Here is a 12,956-nt window from a genome sequence, read left to right as displayed (position 1 = left end):
TATTGATTCACCTGTTTCACTGGGTTTGATTTGGGAGTAGGACAGATGATGTAAAAAAATAGGACAAGGCCTCATTTTTTTTTTTTTGTTATATTTAGATTTTATCCCCCTCAACCTGAAACATATGTTCATGGCTGGTGCATTACTGCTTTTACCAATGTAAAGTTAGTGGCTGAAGAGTGCTATTATCCTTATTTTGTGTATAGGAAATTGAAAGGCAGAGAATTTAAATTATTTATATATGGTCATGTAGAAAAGCTTGGTAAGAAGAGGCTCAGGTCTCCTAAACTCAGGTAGCCTCTTAATCCTTGGATCATCATGCTCTGGCTTAAGAAGGGGTACCTGGGGAATCAAAGTCTCAGCCTCTCTGAGACTGAGACTTACTTTCTGTGGAGTTTTTGAGACAGGTCTGTCGAAATATCCCAAACTTTTGGTATGAAGCTCTAATCAATCAATCTACATCATCAAAGGTTTGTAGATGGGATGGGGAGGAAAGGGAAGATGGGTGATAAGGGAGGGATCATCTCACCTAAGTTTGTCTAAATTCAATAATCCTGGCTTCTTTTGTGATCAATGCGGAGGGACGCAAATCCATTTTTAAAGGGAAGTTTGATTTATCATAAAATGTGGATCTACAGCTGGGAGAGCTTCCTTTAGAGGTGCCTGCCTTTCATTACTATCTATAAAGAAGACTCGGACAACTAGGTTGGACTGATTACCTGACACTAGTTAGACAAAGTAAATCTTATCCATAAGTAAATCAATAGATTTGATGAGTCTGGTTTCTTAGGTTCCTTTGGGTAGCTAATGTCTGTATTTCAGCTCCATGTTTCTCCGAGTCCTGGCTGAAGTGCTCCTAGGGTTTAACACCTCTGTTTCTCTCACTGGACACACATATATGGAAAATATGTACCTATTTATGCCTGGTTTAGACCATGTCTGAAAGGCAGCTATGACCAAACTTCTGGAGGATGAATATGAACCTCTGTCCCCTAAGAAATCACAGAATCACAGAATTATCAAGATTGGAAAAGACCTAAAAGATCATCCAGTCCAACCATCACCAATACTTCTCAGCTAAATCATATCCCTCAACACAACATCCAAACGTTTCTTGAACACCCCCATGGTCGGTGACTCCACCACCTCCCTGGGCAGTGCATTCCAGTGCCTGACTACCCTTTCCGAGAAGTAATATTTCCTAATGTCCAGCCTGAATCTCCCCTGGCGCAGCTTGAAACCATTGCCTCTAGTTCTATCACTGTCTACACGAGAGAAAAGGCCGACCCCTAGCTCACTGCAACCTCCCTTCAGGAAGTTATAGAGAGCTATAAGGTCTCCCCTGAGCCTCCTCTTCTCCAGACTGAACAATCCCAGCTCCCTCAGCTGCTCCTCATAAGGCCTGTGCTCCAGACCCCTCACCAGCTTCGTAGCCCTCCTCTGAACGCGTTCCAGGGCCTCAATGTCTTTCTTGCAGTGAGGGGCCCAAAACTGAACACAGTACTCGAGGTGCGGCCTCACCAGTGCCGAGTACAGGGGGACAATTACCTCCCTGTTCCTGCTAGTAACACTGTTTTTGATGCAAGCCAGGATGCCATTGGCCTTCTTGGCCACCCGGGCACACTGTCGGCTCATGCTCAGCCGAGCATCAATCAGTACCCCCAGGTCCGTTTCCTCCACACAGTCCTCCAGCCACTCCGCCCCAAGCCTATAGCGCTGCCTGGGGTTGTTGTGGCCGAAGTGCAGGACTCGGCATTTGGTCTTGCTGAACCTCATCCCATTGGCTTCAGCCCAGCTCTCCAGCCTGTCCAGATCCCTCTGTAGGGCCTCGCTACCCCCAGGCAGATCCACACTCCCAGCCAATTTGGTGTCATCTGCGAACTTACTGAGGGTGCACTCAATGCCCTCATCCAGATCATCAATAAAGATATTGAAGAGGACAGGCCCCAAGATATTGAAGAGGACAGGCCCCAATAACCAGGAAAGTAGAGTTGAGGAATAAGAGACACTAATCTATTTTTCTTCTGTGTACATAACTAGATATTCGTTGCTTCATTGAGTGAGTAGAAACAAACAGATCACAGCTTTTCACCATGGTTGTACGGGCATTTACCTTTATTGTGGGAACGTGCTCAAGTCTCTGTTCCAGTGAATACTGAATTATTTATCTAGAGTGGAGCATCTTTAATAGGAGAGGTGACTCACCTCAGAAACTCCCGTTGGCCGAGAGTTCGGCATCTAAATACCTTGGATGCATGGAAGCATACAGCCTCCATCCTTCTCCTCTGCATTTCCAACGGCTCTCTTAGTGACTGCCCACTCATTTGCCTCTCACTATAGACGCTGCTCAAAGCCGGGAATTTTACAAGACAGAAACAGGCCTGGAAAGGATGTTGCAATGCTCCAATTGGCAATGTACTTGCCTTTTGGCGAGTAAGCCCTAATATTTAAGTAACTTTGAAAAAATGGGAGGTGTTACTCTACATCACTTAGGTGAACTGTGAAGTTATATTCAAAGGGTAGGATTCATCTTGCCTAACTTCACCTCCCTGAAAGTTAGTGTCTAGTCTGAGCTAGTCCTCGAGGCTTCGTCTGCAATTCACACTGCGAGAAGGGCATGTGTGGCGTGAGTCACACCAGGTTTAAATCAGGTGTCTCAGGCAGCCGGAAGGAATTGCCCTCTGGAGATGCTTAGTACCTCTGGGCAGAGAAGGCACCTACACGACCAGCTTAGTTAGACGAGGCACCTGGCTGTTCAGTGGCTAAACCGGAGAATCATAGAATCATAGAATCATAGAATGGTTAGAGTTGGAAGGGACCTTCAAAGGTCATCTAGTCCAACCCCCCTGCAAGGAGCAGGGACATCCCTGACTAGGTCAGGTTGCTCAGAGCCTCATCCAGCCTGGCCTTGAACGTTTCCAGAGATGGGGCCTCCACCACCTTTCTGGGCAACCTGTTCCAGTGTTCTATAACTCGCATCGTAACATTTTTTTTCCTAATTTCTAATCTAAATCTACCCCCCTCTATTTTAAAACCATTACCTCTCGTCCTATCGCAACAGGCCCTACTAAACAGCCTTTCCCCATCTTTCTTGTAGGCCCCCTTGAGGTACTGGAAGACCGCTATCAGGTCTCCCCGGAGCCTCCTCTTCTCCAGGCTGAACAGCCCCAACTCTCTCAGCCTGTCCTCATAAGAGAGGTGCTCCAGCCCTTTTATCATCTTCGTGGCCCTCCTCTGGACCTTCTCCAACTGGTCCATGTCCTTCAAGTCAAGGCAGCAAACCTCAAGGGTTATACTGAAATCATAGAGGGGAAGGTAAACTGTTCAGTATGAATACAGTGGCGTGCATATTGCAGTCACAGCTCCTGCGTGTGAGCAGGATTAATCTACACAGATTAAAGTTACAATACGCTCTTGAGCCTGCCTGAAAAGAAAAAAAAAAAATAAGCATGATGGAGGAAAAAGAGAGTGAAAATATGAATCCTTAGTCTTTAATCAGACTGTCAGACTAGTAGAATAATATTATTTTCTTACCTTAAATTGCTGTTTCTTAGCTGGTTTCTCTCTCCTACTAGAAAACAGTATTGGGTCTCATATAATATCAAACTCTGTGAATCTGGAAGTGATCAGGAAAGGTGGTTTGTTTTTTTAAAGGAAAAATAAATCTCAGATTGTTTGTGTGAGCCTGTGAATATTTATGTACTGTTCCCCCTTTTCCCTCATTGCATATTTCACCAAGTTCATTTGCGTGTGTAACAGGATAAATCTTACTGGAGGGCAGTGGAAGAAAGCAGTAAAAAGCAAAAGCATCAATCAGTGATGCAGGGTAGGAGCAGGAATCGTTGTTCGTTTTTGTACATGGATCATTGTTTACTGGACTTGCCTGGGCTTGACAATTAAGAAACTTGCAGTTCTGCTGAGATCAGTCTCAGGTGGTTTCTGATGATGGCTACAAAAGCCTTTGTGTTGCCGGGCTTCGATGACTTTGAAGCCTTGCTGTCACTGTGCTTTCAGTGGTATTCACTTAAGGAGAGAGCTACATATATTTTACTTTGGCTTGGAGAAAATATTTTGTGACAAAATGTTTATTTGACAAAAAATGCCATGGGGGATGTGAGTAACCTGAATTATTGGCAAATTTGAGTTGAATTTGGTCAATAATGACTCGTTTTGAAAAGTTAAAATGTTTTCTCTTAAACTTTTTGAAACAAAAGGTTATTCTCTTTTTAATTGAGAAATGGCATGTTAATTTTGAAGACTACCAACATTTTAAAAGTGAGGTGAAAATGATTGAACGTCTAGGCATGACTTAGTTAACCAACTAGCCCAGAACAGGGCTTTCTTTTTGTTTCCTTGTTTGTTTGTAAATCTTCTGTTATTTTGCTTTAAGTTTGTTGTAAAAAAATTGAATTAGTTTTGCTCTCTTTTCATGTAAATGAAATAGTTTTTCTGTTCAACTTGGCCAAAGAATCAATTGTCCTTATTGCTTTTATTGCAGCCTCTATGCTTTGCATGTCTTGCCATAATAACTGTCAAGTAAAATCCTCATCCTGAAAATATTTACACTCAGACACAAAAAAATATCATCTCACCTAATTTTAGCTATTTTAAATTTAGGTAGCCAGTCTGCCTGTTCTCTAAAGAGAGAGAGAGAGGCTCCTCTGGTGGTAATGCAGCTTTTCCTACGCTACTATTTTAGGATGGAATGATTTGCCTTCCAGTGGCTCCTTTAGGCCACAGAGATTGGCGTTTATGTGCTTTGTCTGCTTTACTATTTCTTCTTGTCCCAGCCTTAAACAAGGAAGGAAATATTTGGAGTTCAAGGAAGGGGAAGAAGAGTCCTTGTCTGACCTCTGCTAATGCTGTGGGTGTGGGCAGTCTGAATCAGTTTTACTTTTTCCGAACCATTTTTCTTTTACTACTTTCTAGTTACTTTCCATTTTGCTTCAGCCTTATTTGACCCACAGAAAATAGAGATGGAAACGACCGATGATGCTGGAAGTTTTATGGGCAGTATTAATTAGGAGGTCAGATTAACTGATTGCAATAGTCTCTTTTGGCTTTAAAAACTGCTGAAAGAACCCTAATCCCACTTAAATCAACGGCAAAACTTCTGTGGACTTCGATATGGCCAAAATTTCACCGAGGGTGACTTGTAATGACTCTTTGTCATCTGGCCCTCCCCTCCATGCATTACATTTTCCAAAGTTTCGTTCGGTCATAGTATAAATACTTCAAGGCACAAAGATTTCTCTTTGTCCCCTGGAAATAGTTGCACAGGCTAATAGTTTAAGGAAGTTTTTGCTTGAACAGTTGAGTAACAGAGCCAAAGTCTGTTTTTGGTTGAACTGGAGTAAATATGGGATAGCTTGTTGACAATACGGAGTTACTCCTCTTTTATGTCAGTGTAACCGAGAGCACAATTTTGCCAATTATTAACTTTTGTTACATTATTTGTATTTCTGTGCGTGTCAGGATTTGTTAATCTCATTGTTCAACATCAAGTAACCTTTTGCTGAAAACAGAGCGTCATTGTGAATTAGGTATCATCAGCTAAATTGAACCTCACCCTGTGCATTTGACAGATGGTAATATATTCATTAAGTGTTCTGTGGTTGCTTTGAGGTTGGAAAGTGCTATTTTTCTGGCTTCCAACTCAGGATTCTTAAGTAAAGTTGGATAAAATCATGGTTTTGAAGGGAGAAGGAAAATTGCAAAGGGCTCGTGAGGTTTTTTTATTAATATCGATGTTTACTACCAGGGGGATAACAAGGCAGGACTGCGATTGCTGTAAGTTGTCTTTGTCTGCCTAAGTAGCCCAGAGAGGAGTAGTGAAGGATGAGAGAGATGGTTCCACTATGAATTTTGTATATAAGCAGGTAGAACTTCTTGGAATTTGAAGTTATATTAAATATATCACTGTGGAGGCAATATGATGCTGGTGCCTTTGTGCCTGGTGAGTTCACTGTCCAGAGGATTGTTTCCATGAGTTCAGACGTTGCAGCTATTACAAAGGTAACCTGATGACAAGGCTTCTCTCACAGAGCTGGTCACATTTGGGATCTCTAAGTTCATACGGAAAGCCTACAGGGTGGGGAAGCAATTGGAGGTAGAAATTTCAAAAGCAGGACAGAGCCACTTTCTCAGGCATAGTTCCACTTGGTGTTGTAATATTGAGTCTCCACCCTGACATTACCGAGACAATGCAAGGCTGAGATTAGACACTTCAGGGCAAGTTCTCCACATGGCTGATCTAGGCGTCACCTAAACCAAGTGTGGAACAGAAGACTCCACTGACTACAGAGGAAGCTCAGGGTGTTTAATTCAAACCTACTCATTTGATTTGCTCACTTCAGGGAAGATTAATCCCACCCATTGACTTGCAATGGAGCCTCAGCTGTTATCAGCAAACCTATTTAGTTATAGAATCATAGAGTCATAGAATGGTTAGGGTTGGAAGGGACCTTCAAAGGTCATCTAGTCCAACACCCCTGCAAGGAGCAGGGACATCTCCAACCAGATCAGGTTGCTCAGAGCCCCGGCCAACCTGGCCTTGAACGTTTTGAGGGATGGGGCCTCCACCACGTTTCTGGGCAACCTGTTCCAGTGTTCTATAACTCACATCGTAAAAATTTTTTTCCTAATTTCCAATCTAAATCTACCCCCCTCTATTTTAAAACCATTACTCCTTGTCCTATTGCAACAGGCCCTACTAAACAGCCTCTCCCCATCTTTCTTGTAGGCCCCCTTGAGGTACTGGAAGACTGCTATCAGGTCTCCTTGGAGCCTCCTTTTCTTCAGGCTGAACAGCCCCAACTCTCTCAGCCTGTCCTCATAAGAGAGGTGCTCCCGCCCTTTTATCGTCTTCGTGGCCCTCCTCTGGACCTTCCAGGAGGATAAGTTGCCAAGGGAATTAGCTGCTTAGCCACTTCTGAAATTCATTGTGGGTAGTACATTCACAAATGGGGAATTAGTAACTTTTTAGTTAGTCACATCTTTTTCATGTCTTCTTTCAGTCTAGTGCTGTGACTGGTATTTACAAGACCCCTGCCCCGGTGGGTGCCTGCTGTCCCCTACGTTCTCAGTGGAGACAATGTATAGGGTCATACAGATTGTCACAAAATAGGCATAGGGAGGTTTAGAATTCAGTCTTTCTTCTGCTGGGTTTACTCAGTAATGTGAACCCAGGCAGCTCTTACTTCAGCAAGAGCCTTGAAACCTTCAGAGCCGTATGATGTTCTGAGAAGGTTAATTCTTGGTCTCTGTTCACATTTTTTTCAGCTTTCACATAATGCTTAAATATCAACCAGATAAGAAAGAAAATGAGAGGGTTATTTTTTTCTGACTTTTACCCGTGGTGTCAGCCTTCAGTCATGATCCACTGCATGTTGACTTATTTATGGAAAGTGAAGTAGTTCAACAGGAGAGCTGTACAAATTACTTGATGGAGTCTCATCTGGCAGTTCTGGGCTGGCTTCAAGTTGAAAAGGCATTTGAAGCTCAGCCTTCCACTTTCCAGGAAAATACTCTCCCTATACCACTGGTAAAATCACAGCACTTCACCCAAGATTTTTGTAAGAAAGAAAAAACTGACCTGCTTTTGATACCTCTCTCATCTGGGGAATTCAAACATAAGGTGGGTTCTCCAACCCATGCCAGCATTAGACACTTGGCTTTCTCTGAGTTGTGGGACTTAGAAGCCTCTTGCTTCAATATTTTTGAGATTATTTTACATGTCCTCCTACTTTAAGTGGGGATTTCCTTAAGCACCTGCTCAAGGAACCTAGACTTCAGATCACAGAGATAAATCTGAATGTGTCAGGGCACCTAGAAATTAGGATTTGCAACATACATAATTTGATATGGATTTTAAAAAATTGAAAAACATTGACAGACTTTAAAAATCTGACCTTGTGCACCTAAACTCCATTTCAAATGGCAATTTTAGGATCTTAATTCTTGTAGCTTTTCAAAATTCTATCACTGTTCAATTGGAAGAAAGGCAGTTGTCCTTTGTTCACTAGTCTTCTCTTTTCATGGCTGTTCTGAGAGATTTACTAAGATCAGAAGAGTTCTGATTAATCAAGTGGGAGTCACGAGTGGTCCGGTTCTTGACTGTCAGGATATGACATGGTCCTGACCATGTGGGGATTTCATCAGCAGATCTCAAGATTCTGTGGGTTCCAGCAGAATATGTGAATTAGGTCAGAGATGTGTTGAACCCTGTACGTGTGCTTATTTCTGGCCTAAAGCTGTCGTATGCAAGCACCAAGTATGAATTCAGAGAGATGTTTTTCCTACTGCCACAGGTAGGCTTCACTCTAGGCATTGTTTTTGAGACAGTCATGATGCACTTTGATAGGTCAGTAAGAGCAAAAAAAAATTCCAACCCTAATAAGTTCCAGAAAAGTTACATAAACACATATTACCTTATGCTCCTGTCTTCGAATGTGCACTTAATGGACCCCATGCGACAGCATGGAGCATCTAATGTAGGACTGATACTGGAAATATTGCACAGATGACTCAGAAAACCCACGATCCTACGGGGTAAAAGCAGTACTGGAAAATGCTCAGCGTTAAGCCAGTTCTCTGAAATCTGAATGTGCAAAATTGAATTAAATTGCAGTAATTCAATTCCATTGTCTCTAAATGAATTCATTGTAAGAGGACAGAGTCTGGCTGACCAAGAGAAGGAAAACTATCTATTCAACAGGTGATGTGGGTCAAACCAAAGAGATTGCTAAATCTTTTGAGTGTTGCCACATAAGGGTATATTACAAGCTATGCAGTTGTTGCCCTTCAGTAGAAGTTGGCGGCAGAGCACAGCTGCAGATGATTAAAGACACCACTGCCAGGATTTGACAGCAGAATGTCAGTGTCAAAATTCAATTTGAATTGATTAAATAAGGGATGGCAACACTTTTGTTTTATGGATGGCAGCACTTCAGTCGCTTTAGATGCTCTGCTTTCAGAGATGAAATTCTTTCCCTCCCTGCTATGTTTGTTGGGGTGTTTTCAGTTGGATCGCAGTCATTTCTCTAGTCAATCAATTAAGCCAGGATTTGCCACTGTATCTAAGAGTCAGCCACAAAAGAGCTGGTATGGTTCCTTGGTGTTTGGCCAAGAGGCTTCAGTGGAAGCGAGACATCAGGCAGCTTAATCTGACTTCCACCTCTGGCACAATGTTTAATGGATGTTAGGGCAGCAGCGAAATCATGTTCTGTGGTGTTCAGCTCCTGCTCTCTCAATGGCCCCGTATGCTCCGCCTTTCTCTCCCTGCCAAAAACACAGGGGCGGCTGACAGCAGAGCCAGTGGAGCGACCTGTGCCAGCGAGCTGCTCTATGCAGCGCGATCGCTGCGGCCTTTTGAAGCTTGCGTTGTGCTCCATAGATGTATTTATCTCCACAGGCCTCGTAGTGCTACACCGCCTGAGTTGCTTGATGCATTGAGTAGTCTCCCCTAAGTTAAATGGCAGTAAGTTACTCAGAGATATAAGATTTTACAGGATTAGGCCTTAAACGCTGACTCCAGGCCAGATCTGCAGCAGGTATAAATCACTGCAGGTAATTTTCACCAGCTGAAATTCTGGCCCTAAGCCCATGAGTCATGTTGTTATTTTTTTCACATTGTAAATTCTTGCTGTTTCTTATTTATATTACTTTAGCACTTTGGGGCACTTGTCAGAGGCCAGGACCCCATCGCACTTGTCACCCTTCGAACAGAGATGCAAAAGACCCTTCTTGCCCCAGAGTGTTTGCAGTTTAAATAATGTGCAAACCTGTGTACAGTCATTCAGCTTTCTGTAAGTGCATTATTACAACTAAGTTTTTCTATTATCTTTTCTGTGAAGCATAAGAACACAAATTCTGTGCCTGGGTTGGTATTTTTAAATAAAAAATTGCACTCTACTGTATATGATGCTAAGTGGTATTAGAATAATGGAATCATAGAATTGTTTAGGTTGGAAAAGACCTTTAAGATCATCAAGTCCAACTGTAAACCTAACACTTCCGTGTCCACTACTAAACCGTGTCCCTAAGCACCGCATCTACATGTCTTTTAAATACCTCCAGGGATGGTGACTCCACCACTTCCTTGGGCAGCCTGTTCCAAGGCTTGAGAGTCCTTTCAGTGAATAATTTTTTTCCTAATATCCAATCTAAACCTCCCCTACCGCAATTTGAGGCCATTTCCTCTCGTCCTATCACAAGTTACTTGGGAGAAGAGACCAACACCCACCTTGCCACAACCTCCTTTCAGGTAGTTGTAGAGAGCAATAAGGTCTCCCCTCAGCCTCTTCTTCTCCAGACTAAACAATCCCAGTTCCCTCAGCTGCTCCTCATAAGACTTGTTCTCCAGACCCTTCACCAGCTTTGTTGCTCTTCTTTGGACATGCTCCAGCAACTCAACGTCCTTGTACTGAGGGGCCCAAAATTGCACACAGTATTCGAGGTGCAGCCTCACCAGTGCCAAGTACAGGGGCACAATCACTTCCCTACTCCTGCTGGCCACGCTGTTCCTGATACAAGCCAGGATGCTGTTGGCCTTCTTGACGATCTGGGCACAATCATCTCTTTTGTGTAGTGTTGTATTTAATTGTTGTTATATTTCCTTCATTTGGGTTGTAGTGTATCTCCCAGCTCCATAAAGCTCTGGTTAGCATCTCTGGAATTACTGCCATTGCCTTCAATTACTCTGGAAGGGATTTAGAAGTAGTAAAACTAGAACTTTTTAGAGCTGAAGTAATACTAAAAAATTCCCCTTTGTTACAGTCCTACTTGACTGCTTAAAAAAATAATGTAACAGCATACAGGGCTCCAATTTACTGTGTGATGGCCTCAACAGACCAGAACAATATCATAAGGTGAATGTGTTTTATTGATGTATCATGCTGTCAAGCTGTTCGTTCCTTCCATGATCTCTTTCACTGTCTTTTCTGGTAGTCAGGAGAAGACATGGCACAACACTTTTTCCATTTTTTTTTCCATTGCAGGTGAGCTTTACCCTCAGGCATACCTTGCTACCTTGCTGGGCTACTTTGTCATCAGCTTATTTAGACATTGGAGCACAAATTAAGAACAAATAAGAAAACAGAAATAGTTCTTGGCTTTTTTTTTCTATGTACTACCATAGCCATTGATGGTGGGTGTTTATAAATAATCCTTACTCTGCCCTAATCACTTATTCATTGCTTTTTGGCAAAGCCCTTGAAAGAGGCTTGGTGAAGGCTCTGAAGAAGCTGGATGACTATCTGAGAACCCCTCTGCCAGAGGAGATTGATGCAAACAGCACTGAAGAGGAGAAAGTGTCTAAACGCAAGTTTCTGGATGGAGATGACCTGACTCTTGCTGACTGCAACCTTCTGCCCAAACTCCATGTTGTCAAGGTAAAAAATGTCATGCAGTGGTCAAAGAAGCCTTATCTGACAGTGAAGTGCCCTGCTCCGACAGCCAAGTGGTAAAGACAACATGTATTTCAGCAGAAATATCTGAATTCCTAGAAGAGCAGTTTGAAACACACTTTTGCTCCTCAGGATGTCCTACAGGTTCACTTAAGCAACTTTGTATTTAGTACGCGGGGAAACTGTCCCATCACTAGTTAGTGGCAAAGACAATATTAAAATCTAGGTATCCCTTTTATTTTTACCCTGCTGCAAGTAAGAGCATATTTCACATTAATTAGTTCCCATTATTCTTAAGAGAGATGTCAAAACTTTAGTCAGTTCCCACCCATTTGTAACTTAAGAGCAGCAGTCCATCTTTTTGGGGGATATTTGTTCCAGCTGGTATCGCACACAGAGAAGTTAACAAATCAAAGTCACTGCCAAGGTCCGGGATTTAAGATGTACAATGGTCACTGGTATAGTGCAAATGATGTACATCATCTTGACTTCAAAATGTTGCATTTATTTAATTTATCAGATTACATGTTTCGTTAGAATAAAGCAAGAACCTGGCAGACCTTGGCAAGCAAGAAAGCTAGGAATTAAAGCCAAGTCATGCATCTAATTTGGCTCCATGAGCCAAAACATAAACTGAGCCTGGGAGCTGACTGCACACATGCAAAAAAAAAAAAAAAAAAAAAAAAAAAGTGAAGCACATAAGTCACCAGGTAAGAAATATTATAATATCCTCACAAGTTTAGCTCTTTCTTTGGCTCATCTTCATTGGTGACATTGGAGTCAGACAATACAAAATGAATGTGTGGCCCCTTACAGGATCCTGTCTCCTTGGGATGAAATGAAAGATGTCAAAATAGAATTAAAATCTTTCTCAGACAAGCGTAGCCATAGGATATTGCCTGAAAAGTGTTTTGCAGATGGAAGAAAAGGGTGAATTATTTTTTCATTTTATGGAAGATATGTGCTGGAAATTGTGAAAATCTTGACTTAAGTTGCCCAGCAGGTTTTATCTTCCCCATGTGTGTGAAGCATCATTGAATGCAAGAATGCTTAATTAAATGCAGTTTAGGACAGGATTTGGACTTGCATATACCAAGTGGATGCTGGTAATAAAAACAAGTCACAGTCATTTCTGAGAATACGACTGTCCCAAGAAATCTGAGACGGAAAACAGCTCTACCATGTGCTTTAAAAATAAAGGGGAACTCTGTGGCACATATGTATGTAATTTATGCCCAGGAACAATTTTATACTGTCAGAAAAATTAGAGATTGGGAGCACTCATTAAATCAGCTAATCCATCCCTTCCTATCAGCTAGTTCATTCTGTCACCACAGGATTATTTTATACCGTATGTTCTTGCAGAAAAACTGAAATATCCCAATCCAGCAAGCTACTTAACCAACCAACTAGCTTTAAGCACAGATTAGTCCCATTGACTTCAATGGGACTCTACAGGTGCTTAAAATTAAGTATGCACTTAAATGTTTTCCTGAATAAAGGTCTGAGTGTTTTTAGAAATCTAAAATGTCCCTTGATAGACAATTTCCT

At 42.2% G+C, this 12,956-nt stretch overlaps 1 protein-coding gene across 4 annotated transcripts in view; it reads left to right on the top strand.

Moving 5' to 3' along the window:
• CLIC5 (CLIC family member 5) overlaps positions 1 to 12,956 on the top strand; it is a 91,744-nt gene that overhangs the window by 68,848 nt on the left and 9,940 nt on the right. For all 4 annotated transcript variants that reach the window (XM_086745992.1, XM_086745991.1, XM_086745993.1 and 1 more), the window contains exon 5: positions 11,209 to 11,390. In XM_086745992.1, coding sequence (XP_086602118.1) covers positions 11,209 to 11,390 — 182 coding nt within the window. The remainder of the gene's footprint in view (positions 1 to 11,208; positions 11,391 to 12,956) is intronic.

Source organism: Chlamydotis macqueenii, chromosome 3 (assembly GCF_036417535.1).
Source record: "Chlamydotis macqueenii isolate bChlMac1 chromosome 3, bChlMac1.mat, whole genome shotgun sequence".
Taxonomy (NCBI): domain Eukaryota; kingdom Metazoa; phylum Chordata; class Aves; order Otidiformes; family Otididae; genus Chlamydotis; species Chlamydotis macqueenii.
The sequence above is the reverse complement of the archived record's forward strand: the minus strand, read 5'-3'. Positions and strand labels throughout refer to the sequence as shown.